At 41.4% G+C, this 14,577-nt stretch overlaps 1 protein-coding gene across 1 annotated transcript; it reads right to left on the minus strand.

The window, feature by feature from the left end:
- Positions 1-2,321: 2,321 nt before the first annotated feature.
- Positions 2,322-14,557, minus strand: gcm2 (GCM transcription factor 2). Its single transcript, XM_084939907.1, has 8 exons — positions 14,265-14,557; positions 9,930-9,993; positions 8,001-8,189; positions 7,799-7,911; positions 6,628-6,753; positions 6,284-6,540; positions 5,930-6,170; positions 2,322-5,703 (listed from the first exon to the last, which is right to left on the minus strand). The coding sequence occupies exons 1-8, from the start codon at positions 14,355-14,357 to the stop codon at positions 5,389-5,391; spliced, it is 1,398 nt and encodes a 465-aa protein (XP_084796033.1). The 5' UTR covers positions 14,358-14,557; the 3' UTR covers positions 2,322-5,388.
- Positions 14,558-14,577: the final 20 nt, after the last annotated feature.

Below are 14,577 nucleotides of genomic sequence, written 5' to 3' on the forward strand. Positions count from 1 at the left end.
CTTCATGTTAATAACTGACCTTCCGGTGTGGATGGACCATCTCTTGGCATACCTTCTTCATGTCATATGATGGTGTTTGTCTCTGCCCTCTGAAGACCCTCAAGTTTTTTTCAGGACAATCAAATCCTCAGGAAGCCAGAGAAGCGCCAGAGCGTCCAAATCACAGGATCGGTTTTAAATGACGAAGCAGCAAGACACACCCTCGCCGAGTATCTGTTTCAACTTTAATGGACTTCAAATTATCCACCAGTTTTTAAATTGTGTTGATAGACCAAGTAAAACCAGAGTTTCCCTCAGTACTGTTGCCATGTTTGCTACAGGAAGGAAAGGTTGAAAAAACAAGACTTTTCAAAGAGAAGATGCTTCCGAGCAAAAAACATGACACACTCTTCCTATTGGCTGAAAAATGCAGCAAACCAAAAAATGATATGGCAACACCTGGCCTTTGGTTGCTTAGTAAAAGAGGAAAGTTGTGTGTGTGATGCCAAATGCAAGCACAGATATTCATAGCGAGCTTTGAGATGTGAGAGATAAGCGGAGTGCAGCATAGTTGTTCTGTGTCACCATCATCACATCATTATAAGTGAACTAGCCCGACTTCAAAGATGTCATTGCTATATGTTCATTTACATCCAGAGCTGGATGTTCCAGTGTAGAAATCCCACAGTCAGAACACGGATGCATCGGGAAGCCTGCACATTAAACTTTATTGTGACTCCTGGGAGAACAGCTACACTCATCGTGCTATTGGAGTTGAAAGAATGACACAGAATCAGAATCAGAAAGACTTTATTTATCCCCAAGGGGCAATTAACATACAACAAAGCAGCATAACGTTGACAATAAGGACAATAAGAACAGGCAATAAGAGTGAGATAACAAATACAAAGAATATACAGTATATGCAGTTTTAAAATTACACAGTTTGAAATTAAAGTGAGTGACACAAGACCAGAGAAGAAGTTAATCCTACACCTGGTCCTGTTCAGCCAGACTTGTTGTTTCCTTGAATCTCTCAGAGGACGGTGTCGATTTAATGGGAACACAAAGTTAAAATGGACCAGGTGAACCACAGCGACCCTCTAATGTACTTTAAAGTCTGGACAGGTTTCCCTGGCTCTAAGACGGTCGTTGGACGTTATTGTACAATAAGGTTATTCTTCTCGTTAACACGTCTTTCCTCATCCTGCCTCTGTCTCGCTCCATCTGTCTGTCTCTCTGTTGGGAATCACAACCATGTAGCATCAAATTGAAAACATCCATTAGCGTGGAGCCACATCAGAGTGGAGGGATCGGTGGATGGAGGGGTGGAGGGCACATGTGCCGTTGTTTGGAAAGGTATCTCATGTCAGCAGATGATGATTTATTTAGCAGAGAAGAAGTAGAAGAAGAAGAAGAAGAAGAGGAGGGATGAAATTATTTGCGTGTGAAAGAGCAGCAATGGAAATCAGCGGAGAGGAAGAAGAAAAAGAAGAAGATAAGGAGATAAGGAGACAGGATGAGGTGATTGTTGGGGAAAGGATAGAATTACACAGTTTGGGATTATCTGCACTCAGCCTCACCTGGTTTACAGGTGAGAGACAGGTGAGGCACCAGGTGAGTCAGGAGACAGAAACCTCTTGTGCAGGAATTCAACTATGCGGTGTTCCTCAGCAGAGATACGTTCAGCACAGGTTACTGTAACTTATCAATAACAAGTATTGATTAGAAAACCATTGAACTACCTGAAAGCGCCAAACCTCCTGATTTAAAAGGTTTTTTTGGCACCATACAGGAGGAAAGACCTCAGGCTGCAAAATTTCATGTTTCCTGCCTGTCTCCATCAATCATCATCTGATTATTGAGCCATAAAGTCTGCAAAGATGTTCAGGCAGCTGCTTTTCAGCATCTCGGTCCAACTGATGACAGTGACAGAGCAAACATGGCTGCTGGCGGGTGCAGATATTTGGTTTATTCAGGGTAAAGGGCAGAGAGGAGAAGTATCACCCAGAGTGTGTGTGTGTGTGTGTGTGTGTGTGTGTGTGTGTGTGTGTGTGTGTGTGTGTCTGTGTAACGTGAGCATTTGGATGAGTATTGTCAGACTCGGCACCTTCACATAAATATATCACAGGTGAGGATCATGAAGATCGTGGCCTAGTGTCTGCTTGAAGAAGAGCCCGCCTATGGAAACATTGTTTGCTCACCTGGTACTTAAGGTGCAGAAAATCCTCTTATATTTATATCTTATATCTTTACATTTTAACGTTCAAATCTCTTTGATGTGAAAATCATCATCATCGTCGTCATCCTACTGGAGAATAGTTTTAACTCTAACCTCTGTGTACAGCATTGTGATGTGAGTGTGTTTTCTTTTAGGTTGTTGGACAGAAACAGAGTTTTGATATCTCAGTTTCAGATTTGTTATGGAGTAATCTGCAGGATTGTACTGTGAGTGTGTGTGCCAGGATCAGACTGGGTGGCTCCGCTGCCTGCCAGCCTCTGAACATAATCATCCACTGATGGATGTTAGCGTACACTGAAGGCAGGTAACGAGTGAGCTGAGGAATGAGCGATCGTAATGGATCGTAGTGAAAGAGAGGAAGACGAGGCGGTCGAAGAGCGTCTGCGAGGACATAAAGGTTCACCCTGAGGACAGCTCAGTGAGTCCTGTCCCGACATGCTCTTGTCAAAACAACATTTATTACTCAGACCGAAACCCGCAGATGTCCAAACAGCAGCGCTTTGATCCTGTGCTGCAGGGTGCTCACTATGAGGCTCGGAGCCCACAAGGGGTCCTTCTGACAGTGGTCTCAGTGATGACTTCACATCCATGTTGCTGAATGAAGCTGGACTCACTAAAGGCCGCCTTCACCTGTGCACTAGGCTTACCTGTGACTCAGAAACACCTGTGGCAGTTTTAGATGTTAATTCGTCATCCTGTTAAACTTTTCTCTAAATAAGCTCTGAGATCAGCAAACTCAGAGAAAGAAAGTCCCACTAATATTCAATATTAATATTCCTGAAAACATCTGCGTGCCTGAATTAGCGTGAACTGTACTGAGGACGAGCCAGGTGTGATTCGCTGTGTGACAGACACTGATAACTTCATGGTGTTGTCTCCTTTCCAAGGTCATTGTGACAAAACTGTGTAACCTTGAACCGACTCTGGTACAGGTAGACCCCTGGTTGCCTAGGTAACCCTTCAATGTATTAACTACACACTCATGTCAGTCAACAGTATCCTTGTCTGGGTTATTTTGTCTGTTGTTGATGAAGGTTACTCACATTTGGTCTGTTGTCCACTCACTGCTTTACACTTTCTCAGCATCCATTTGAAAACACAGTTTTATTTTTACGGTTTTAATTCTGCACAACAGTCCCTCTGAAGGTTTCTGCTGCCATGTAAAGTCCCTGCAACACCACAGCTGATTCACTCTGCCCTGAATCAGCTCATTACTTTATTAAATTCACAATCTGTTTTATTTTATAGTTAGCACAGTCTCACACTAAAGCCATAGGAATCATTTTTATCTGTTTTTGAGGTCATATTTTAAACTAAACCACATTTGTCCAAACCTAACGAGGACTTTAGAAAGGGTAAAAAACAACGCAGCATCATTTCCCCATCAGACTCAAACTACAGTCACTGTGTGAGTGGCAAAGCTTGGACACAAGTGAGCAGAAATCATGAACAACTGTCTTCAGATTGTGAAATGAGGGACTGGTGCGTCTAACATTCACACACATTGATGGACCCGCTCTACCACCTGAGCTGCAGCCACACTGTCAAAGAACCAGCAAAGAATACATCAAATGTTGACACTGTGATGAGAAATATGATCTATTTTTTATACCGATAGATACTTTATTGATTCACAAGGGAAATCTAATAACTGATGATGTGTACTTATAATTGATGATGTGTACTTATAGTCGATATTGTGTGTTGCTGATTGAGAGCCTGCTCATTTAACCCCTGTCAGATCAATCCACCAGTTTGTTTCATACTGTTAAATACATGAGTGTGGGTTTGACTTCAGAAAGAATCAAGGAACAGCAGAGTGTGAAGATCAGCTGCTTTAATGTGTCACTTCAACAGGTTCAGATCTCCTCAGTGAAACGTTGTTTGTTCTTCCAGGTTCAGGAAAAGGCAGTGGCTTTAACAGATAGAATAAATACTCCAAGTGCAGGTCATTATGATTTCTGATTGCAGAGTGTTTAAAAGACTCTCACGTGAAAAACCTCAAGTGAAAGTCTTTTCAGACTTTTTAGTTCTACTTTATTTATGGATATATATATGTTTGGATCCAGCTCTGCTTTCAGTCACATCTCAGGGTCTTCCTCGGCACACAGAGACACTTATAGTTCAGTTTTGATCTTTGACGTCGCCCCTTTGTTGCAGCCCTCTGTTTTCAGATGCTCACAGAAATTTGTTCCAGTGAAACTATTAAAATGTTCTTAAAAATATGAAACATGATTAAATGAGTTTTGAAATAAAGGAAATCCAGTCCAACAAACAGTGCGACGTGTGCGCTGGTTATTCAGTAATGAATCTCAGTCTGCTGATGGAGCCAAATGTTCTCATTCTGACGTGATGACTTCCTGTGCTCACTGCCAACTCCTCAGTTTAATTCTGTGACTCTATATCTTACATAGATGAGATGGGATCTATATAGGTTATACAATCTATGACTATCTCTGTGACATCAATGTGATGTCATATGATATTTAATGATAATTACAGAGTGTAAAAAACCCAGCAGTAAACCAAGTGTTCAGAGCAGTGAGCTTAGCTTTAGACTGTTAGGCTCTGTTATTTGAAACTTTGGCCAAAGTTGATATGAAGACTATCCATCGAAATACGAACGTGTGTTTTGTGGTGAAAACATAAAACCTTCTGCTCAAATATGCTGTACAGTTTGTTGTGCCTTGACTAGATTTTGGAGATTACCAAGTAATCAGCGTGTCAGCCTGTTTCAGGAAATATCAGAAAGTTGAAAGATAATAAATAATATACACAGTATTTTAATGATTTATGCTGTTTTTCTTTTGTGAGAAGCACCTAGAGGGTGAGCTCCAGGAACACCAGCCCAGTAACAGGATACTGGTTGCAAATATTCCCATTTGCCTGAGTGCTGTATTCAGGGTTCCTCCCCTGAACGTCTCCAGAGGTGATTCTCTGACGTCCGACGTGAAAAAGATCATCGTTTGATAAGTGAATTTTTCCAGAAAGTCTCTCAGGGACCAAAACCTGGATTCAGACTGATCCTCTTGGTACCTGAATGGTCCAGTGATACTAGCAGCCATAGGAAGTTTGCCCCTAGTTAGTGGGATGTTGCCATCTCTGTTGGCAGCAGCAGTACCTGCAGTAGTAGCGGCAGTAGTAACAGTGATGGATGTATTGCTCCCTCAGTAGTCGTCGTAGCGGTACGTGTTGGGGTACGAGTAGCGGTAGTCGTAGCCGTCAGCCCGCTCGGTTTTGGTCTGAAGAGGCTCAGGCTGGAAAGATAGAGACTTGATGACTCCACCCGACTCCTCTGTCACCTTCACCTCGGTGGAGTACGAGGATGAGGAGGGGTCGTCCAGTAAGGAGGAGCAGCCAGGAAGGCCAGCAGGTTTGGAGGGAGTGCAGGGCTGGTAAGAGGGCAGGCCGACAGAGGGTTTGGGACATGATTGGTAAGGAGGGAGGGCAGCAGGAGGCTTCGGACACGGTTGATAGGAGACCTGAGGAGGAACACAGGAGGTGATAATGTGACAACGACATTATTTACAGGTGAAACAGATATTCAAGCTTCTATGTCAGCCAATTGTTTTCAGTTTACAGTGAAATACACAAGGTCAACCATGTGCAGGTCCAACTACAAAACACGCATCTCATACCTGACTCTTACGCATGTCTCCTGCAGGCTCTACAAGTTGAGACAAACCTCAGGTTTTGAGGGTTACTCACCTTGGTTGTCGTTGTGATGATGGTCTGCAGTGCTGCTGGTGAACCCGGGTTGTTGCTGGCATAACGGCAAGGGTACTCGGTGCTGTAGTAATGGTGGTTGTCACTGTAGGGGGCAGAGTTCTTCAGCAGTTCTTTCCATCCAGAAGGGGTCTTTGTCTGGGGGTCAAAGGAGGTGGAGGAGGAGGAGAGAGGAGCTGACGATGGAGATGAGGACGACGAGGAACCCAGGACCGGGGCCACTCTGCACAGAAACCAGAATCTGGTTTAAACCTGTGAAACTTTACATGTCATTTATGGTGCATTTTATTATTTTTACACTACCAGAAACTGTTTTGAGGAATATCTGAAGCTAACCTAGGGTCGCAAAGGTCAGAGGTCACAGGATATGAAGGTGAGGTCAGGTATCCTTGGAAGTCATATCCGGGCCTGCTCATATAAAGCCTGGGATTGGCTGGTTTCTGAAGTGTCGGTGTGCTCTCTCCCAGTGCATTGTGGGGGTTGTAGTAGGGTTCTGGGCTTTGGAATGCTGGGTAGTGCTGAGGGAAGTTTGGTTCAATGAAGGAAATCCTATCCGTTGGTTCAACGCAGGAGAGGAGCGCAGGGCCAAGAGCCTAAAGGGAAAATTACAGGGAAACAGTAAGTAAACAGCAGAGATGTGAACAAACAGTCGTTATTGTTTGTGGCTTATTGGTAGCAACCTGTGTTTCAATGAGTCGTCTCTTTGGTGTGAATGGAGGTGAGTTGACTCGTCTCTTTACTGAACTCCTTCTGGCTTCAGTCTCTGATTTGGACTCTGGTCTGGGATGATCATGAATGCCTTTTGCCTGGAGGACAATAATAGTAACATCAAATTCACAAAAATGTCATTTAGATAAATAGATACATAAATAAAAACACTGAATTTGATTTGTACCCTAATTTTGACAGCTGTAGTTTAAACCTGTTTAAAACTGTACCGAATAAAATATGATGAAAATCATTGTTTCATGATAAACAGAACAAAATCAACACATCAAAACTTAAATCTTTTTAAAGATGCAGCAATACATTTCAATAAAGTTGCAACAAAAGTTGTGCAATAAACACCTGATGGATAATTCAACAGTTCAAACCGAACATTGTTAGCGTTAGCGTGATCCTAGCCTTAATCCAAAGATTGATTTTTGTCATTCTCAATCATCCAGGTAAGGAAATCCCAGAAAACATTAAACATTTCTCTCACTGAAAATGCAGATAAACACAATTAACGTTGTGATTGTATCATCAGTGTTTCATCATTTGACAAAAGATTTTGGAGAATCTGAAAAAACTTGTAGACACGAAAAGGCTGCAGTGTTCAGAGGGTTGACGAAAACCCGATGAAGCCCTTTGATAACTGCTTTATTCAAATATGTTGCAGTTAGTTTTAAACCAAACACAAAATGAGCAAATATTTCTTATTAGATATCATTTAAATATTTATTCATGTTTAAATATTTTAAATACAATTTTTTTTTTCACTGACATAGTGTTACAGCTAGAAAACCAGTTGTGCTGATAATCAAACTGGGGCGATCGTGGCTCAAGAGTTGGCAGTTTGTCTTGCAATTGGAAGGTTGCCGGTTCGAGCCCCGGCTTGGACAGTCTTGGTCGTTGTGTTCCTGGGCAAGACACTTCACCTACTGGTGATGGTCAGAGGGGCCGATGGTGCGATATGGCAGCCTCGCTTCTGTCAGTCTGCCCCAGGGCAGCTGTGGCTACAACTGTAGCTTTTTGCTCCACCAGTGTGTGAATGTGAGAGTGAATGAATAGTGGAATTGTGAAGCGCTTTGGGTGCCTAGAAAAGCGCTATATAAATGCAATCCATTATTATTATTCTTATTAATCAACCTGGAAGAAGATGGCCTTTCCATCGACTCTCCAGAAGTTGGTGACAGGGTAACCACTGTGACCACGGCATGGGAGCAGCTCCAGAGCAGCATTACAATTGGGACAAAGCTTCTCTGAAACACACAAGAAAAATAAACTGGTCAGGTGAATGTGAACACAGGTGAGGAAGTCCTGAGAAGGCTTTGGTCCAGGCTCTTCTTACTCTGCTGCTTCTGCCGGGCTTTGTCACAGATGGCAGGTCGAAGCTGAAGTCTGGATCCGTCAGGCAGTGTGCAGCCTCGAGAACAAACCACCACACCTAAACACGATTTCTTCAAGATCTGACAGTTGTGGTTGTTGGTGTTTCTCATTGCCCAGCCAGACAGATGTCTCTGACCATTCTTATCTTCAGCTGCAAAACAAAATCCACCAAACAGTGACTTTTAGACCACTGAGCAATTATATTTCCCTATTTAATCATTTCATGGTTCTTATGGTGTATATTTTAAAATGTATTCAACCAACTCTAGCATCTCATTGGTTAGCCACAGCCAATCAAGACAGAAACAGTTTTAGTGAAGGTTACAAATGATCTTCTTATGGCCTCTGACAGTGGACTCATCTCTGTGCTTGTCCTGCTAGACCTCAGTGCAGCGTTCGATACTGTCGACCATAATACCCTATTAGAGCGATTAGAACATGCTGCAGGTATTACAGGTACTGTGCTGCAGTGGTTTGTATCATATCTATCTAATAGACTCCAATTTGTGCATGTAAATGGAGAGTCCTCTTCACACACTGAGGTTAATTATGGAGTTCCACAGGGTTCAGTGCTAGGACCAATTCTGTTTACATTATACATGCTTCCCTTAGGCAGCATCATTAGAAGACATAGCATACATTTTCACTGCTATGCAGATGACACCCAGCTCTATCTGTCCATGAAGCCAGATAACACACACCAATGAGTTAAACTGCAGGAATGTCTTAAAGACATAAAGACCTGGATGGCCGCTAACTTTCTGCTTCTTAATTCAGATCAAACTGAGGTTATTGTACTCGGCCCTGAAAATCTTAGAAATATGGTATCTAACCAGATTCTTACTCTGGATGGCATTACCTTGGCCTCCAGTAACACTGTGAGGAACCTTGGAGTCATTTTTGACCAGGACATGTCCTTCAATGCACATATTAAACAAATATGTAAGACTGCTTTCTTCCATTTGTGCAACATCTCTAAAGTTAGAAATATCCTGTCTCAGAGTGACGCTGAAAAACTAGTTCATGCATTTATTACTTCCAGGCTGGACGACTGTAATTCATTATTATCAGGAAGTCCTAAAAACTCCCTGAAAAGCCTTCAGTTAATCCAAAATGCTGCAGCAAGAGTCCTGACAGGGACTAGAAAGAGAGAGCAGATTTCTCCTGTATTGGCTTCCCTTCATTGACTCCCCGTTAAATCCTCACATTTTTAACATCCTGTTAAAAGGGAGTTTTTCCTTCCCATTGTCTCCAAAGTGCATGCGGTGTCCAACTCCAGGCCTTGAGGGCATGTTTCAGATCTCACCCTGGGTCAACACACCTGAATCACATGATTAGGCCTCTGGAGAACTTCGAGACATGTTGAGGAGGTCATCTAGCCATTTAAATCAGCTGTGTTGGATCAAGGACACATCTAAAACCTGCAGGACAGTTGGACACCCCTGCTGTGGGTCTCTACTCTACAACATAAAACTCATGAATTTGGGACTATATTGGTAAAAAAATTAACTAAACTGAACTAAAATGCTTTTTATTTACTTGTTGCCATGGTAAGTCGTGACTTTCTTTCTCTGGTCAGACATGCACTTAACTCAGCTGACTGAACAAACTCCTATTATTATGTTTTGAGTAATTACCCAAACACTGCAGCATGTTTATGACATTTTAAAACAATTTCACAATAATAACTCGTACATATATATTTTGACATGTAATCATGCTCCCTAAAAGAAAATGACTGAGAAGATCAAATAAAGTTTAAAAATCATTAAAGCTGAGTGGGAATCAACCTACAGGCTCATAAATCTTCACGTCATGTCTTTTATGTTTGGACAGAATTTTAAAAAACAAAAATGAAAAAAAATCTTAGCAACACGAAAAAGTTTCTCACCGCTGTAAATGTACCGAACGTAACCGTCTGTCCACTCCTGGAACGGGTCAAACTGCTTCGTGTCCTGCAGACAGACGAACACACACACGGGTAAGACTTTGAAGCTCTGACTCAATGCGCTTTATGTATTTATGGTTGCTGACATAATAATATAATATGATATAATAATGAAAATAAAGACGAAATTATGAGTCAAAGGTCGCCGCTACACAGGAATAGATTACTGCAGTGATCGATCAGCTGATGACGGTGTGACGCACCGATGCCCTCACACTGAAACAGACCTGGGCTGTATCCCAATTCAGGGTCTGCAGCCTTAAAGCAAGCAGCCTCAACGGTCCTCAAGGGCCGCGTACTCAAAGACCGCTGAAGCCGGGAATGTGAGGCTTGTGAAATGGGCGGTCTAGCCTCCGTCGCGCTGCCCAGGTTGCCTGGCAACCATGATAGCTGGAAACGTGTGGTTGACAGAAATGAAGGAGAACATATTTTGTTCATTTGTTTGTTTGTTTCTACACGAGCTTTGTGTGATTTAATAAGTATCTGAGGCTGAGACCACAGGACTGTAAAACATGATTGTTGGGCTTCATATCTGTACTCAACAGTCATATAAGATTAGTTAGTAAATAACAATTAGTTAATGTTGTTCATGAGACTAAAGTCAGTGTAAATATGAGATGGCCAATATTATAGTTATTATATTAATCATTATTAGTTATTACAGCAGTGAGTTTGAACTCTCAAATCAAATCACTTCTATTGTCACATCACATGTGCAGGTACACTGGTAGAGCACATGTGAGTGAACTCTGTGTCAAATACTGAGCTTCAGTAAAGATTCAAGTTGAAGTCATTTATATTTCCTATCACCTTAAATCTTCATTCAAAGACAAGTATCTTTGACAGTGTATATATAGATGTATTATATATAAGAGACAAATATTGTTCGTTTAATATGTTGGCATTACTAAAATTGGCTCAATGCTTACATATATGTGTAAAAAGCAAATGTACGAGCTGTGATAACTGTGTCTGATAGAATGAAGAGTAGACTGATATATGAAATATTCCTTTATTGGGTGAGAAAATCAGACCATGTCATAACTGCTTTAAGTCATACAGAATAGATATCAGAGCCTTAAACAGGCTGACTTCTGCTAAATGGGTCAAACTGGGCAGAAAGTCTACAAACACATAACATCATTATAGAATATGATGTAACACATCCTGATCGGATACAGCCCTGAACGCTGTGTGAAATGTACGGTGGCCCCGAGAAAACACACGTGCTTACTGATGTTGGTAAATCTTTGTCTGATTCCGACAAATGTGAATAGATGTGTGAGCGTTATCAGTAAAGCCTGAAAAGTTTATCTTTAACAAAGAAAAATGCCATACTCACACTCAGGAAACAGAAAAAAAACACTGAAAACGACCTTAAATTCATAAAAACATTCAGTTACATCATTTCACTCAAAGAAGGAACCGCACATTTTAAACTCGTTTTATTTCCACGTTACACTGGAGACACTTCTCGGCTCATCGCCGTGGTGGGAACACGTCGGTGCCCACGCGGCTAATAGAGCAGACCTCGCATCACAGGACAGAAGCCAGCTCCAGTCTGACCAGCACCAACTTGCTGCTTATTATTGTCCTCACTGGGAGGGTTTCTTCAACAAAGTCTTCAGGGAGCAGCGACTTCACACCACGGCCCGTTCCACGGAGTTGCACTCGTGTTTAGTTTGAAACAGCGGCTGGTTTATATCTCCAGAGTCCAGTCTTAGGACGTCCAGTCAGAGACGTCAGAGGATCATAGTGGGCCAAACCCAGGAGACCAGAGACGAGAGCCCGGTACATGAACCAGCCCACGGCACTTTAAGCGGAGGAGCCCAGATTAAAAACGGCTGGTTCAGTGCGATCGTGGAAAATCCTCCGCACATATTTTCACGCAGCTCTCCAAAAAGCGATTCTTTTAATCACTTTGAGTTAAATGTAGATGACGAGTGTAAAGTCAACGGTTTATTTATTGAAATAATTATTTATGTCTATTTATATCTACAAATGTCTCACACAAAGCACTGCAGCAATTTCCTAATGTTGCAAATCTGCTCAACGTTTGGCAATAAAACCTAAACAAAAAAAATCATTTGACCCGATTCGTGAAATGTAATCTCATTACTTAAAATTATTTGGGCGTAAATATTTCTGGAGCAAGTTTTGAATTTCTTGTCAGGCAGTGAATTAACAAACAACCAAACCCCGTTTCCACGTGACCCGAAACCATTCGGCAAACATTCTGACCCATGTCCACGTCCAGGATCATGACACGGAGCGTGGGCAGTCGGCTGGGAGTCAGGCTGTGAAGCCAGATAAAGTCTAGTCCAGGCCGTGGCCCTCAGCGGCCTCTGAACTATTTATCCTGCATCAGCTCCATCATTTAAATTTAATCTGAAAAATCAGCTCTGAGTGTAAAAGCTGTGTAATGACAGAGCAGGGTCCCGGATCGATCACAGATATCGATCAGCGTGGGAGCTGTGTGCGATGGGAGATGTGTGTTTGGTTTCACTGGAAACAAAAATATACAAACCAGTTTTTTCTGTTTGAGCAACAACAGAGCGGAGAGCCGAGTCAGCACGGGTCACACGAACCTTCACGTAACCTTCAAACAACCTCCAGAAAACCAGAAAAACAGAGTCAAAGAGCCGAGTAAGCGCGGGTCACACGGCGGCTTCACGTAACCTTCAAATAACCTCCACAAAACCTCTGACTCTGCACCGGTCTGTGGGAATGTGGGAAACTTTCACGCGTGACACATTCTCCTGATTCAAACCACTGAACTGAAGTAATAATACAAATATTATTTATTATCAATAATAATTATTGATTATTATTACCAAATTAATGAAAACGTGTTTGTGAAGGCTCGTCTGTGTGGATCTGCGCATGTCATGACAAAAATAAATAAAAATAAAAACGTGTCTAAAAAAACACCTGCAGGAGAAACATGATTTTATTCAACGGAAATTTTTCACATTCATTATATTACAATAAACTGAAATATAATCTGTTCTGCTTGTTCTTAAATGTTGGATTTTTCAGTCCGCTCACACACACACACACACTACAAATAAATATCTTTATTTTTTTATTAAATCCTCTGAACAGTTTGTTTAAATAAAGTTTTATAGAATAAGATACTCGAGAACGTGTTTAATGATGTGAAAGTGACCGATTATCGATAACTGATCAATAATCCAATCAAACTTTCAAAGACTCGACCTGTTAATGTAAATAAAAACAGATCGATGGTTTTATTATTGATCAAACACGTTCATGTGTTCCATACAAGGGAGAAAAATCCAGAAACTACAAACAAACATTTTCTCGATGCAGAACAGCTGATTTCAATATTGTGTTTTTATTTTGTAACCTTTTAAACTTCGACCTCTGCCCTCCTCTAATTCGTCATACACGACTGAGTGTTTGTAATGTCAGTTACTGCATTATATATTCATTATAGATTTTTAGTTAATTATCGATAATTACGTGCATCAGGAATGGACGTGGTTTCGCGCTGGGATGTGTCAAAGCTTCCATCCATGTAAATCACACACTGGACCGTTTTCTTTAGACCATCTCACAAAATCAAAATAAATAAAATAAGAAAGATTTATTTAGTTGCGCACTTTGATTTCTGTAGACTTATAAATTCAAATAATGTTATAATAGAATAAGCAGTGTGTACGCTCTTATTAATGAACGAATTCCTTTTTATTGTGACACATATATGTGTGTAAATATTCTGCATGAACAAGTTATTTTCAGATATTTGTTTAGTTTTTAAAAGCTTATTTTTAAACGTGGATATTTGGGTTTGTCACTGTGTTCGCTCACACTCTCAGACCTGCTGCTCTTTCACATTTTTATTTTATTTCTTTTTTTTTTTCGTTTTATTTTCTCGAAAGCAAAAAAATCTAACTTAATTCAAACACGTTTTTTCAATTTAATTTGAGCTCCAGATGTGACCGACAATTCTCCAGCGGTGGCCTGTAATTCTAAAACAAACTCGGATTATTTCTATGCAGATTAAAAAAATCTGACTTTAATTTTATTTTCGTGTTTTGTTATGTTTTTTCTGTTTGTTTCTTCTTGCCGCGTTTGTGCTCGGAGCAGATCAAACGGTGATCACTGATGTACAAACGTCTCCGGCCCTGACTCCCTGCTTCTCCAGACTCCGTTTATTTTATGTCTAATTTAAGCTTCCTTCTTATTTCCTCTCAATCTTTTTTTATTGATTACATTTAAAATCAATAAAGGATGACTGGGATCACGTGGTACCTGGGGCAGCTTGGGGTCATTGATGTCCCACGTTAACTTCATCCCGACGGAACACACGCAGTCCGCCTCCTCGCGCTCCTCGGCACGGGACATCCTCCTGCCGCTGCCGGGCCTGACCCTGTCCTCTTCGGCTCTCCGGTGGTTCTTTCGAAATCAAAGAATTAGAATCTGAGCCAAATTAAAAGTTTTCAAACCTCTTTTCAAACCGGAAGTCCGCAGGTGAAATAAAACATTCAAAATGATCCGCGTGACTCCGGACAGCGCGTGCAGCTCTGTCGAAGACTCAGGTAGAAGTGAGAGGACAGGTGAGAGA

The sequence above is a fragment of the Perissodus microlepis genome, chromosome 9, assembly GCF_051167445.1.
Source record: "Perissodus microlepis isolate ML-2025 ecotype Zambia chromosome 9, ASM5116744v1, whole genome shotgun sequence".
Classification (NCBI taxonomy): Eukaryota; Metazoa; Chordata; class Actinopteri; order Cichliformes; family Cichlidae; genus Perissodus; species Perissodus microlepis.

Coding starts and splice junctions, on each gene's coding strand:
- gcm2 (XM_084939907.1), bottom strand. CDS start 14,357: ATGTCCCGTGCCGAGGAGCGCGAGGAGGCGGACTGCGTGTGTTCCGTC. Junction 7,912..8,000: donor AGCCCGGCAGAAGCAGCAGA/GTAAGAAGAGCC, acceptor TGTGTGTTTCAG/AGAAGCTTTGTCCCAATTGT. Junction 5,704..5,929: donor TCATCACAACGACAACCAAG/GTGAGTAACCCT, acceptor GTTCCTCCTCAG/GTCTCCTATCAACCGTGTCC.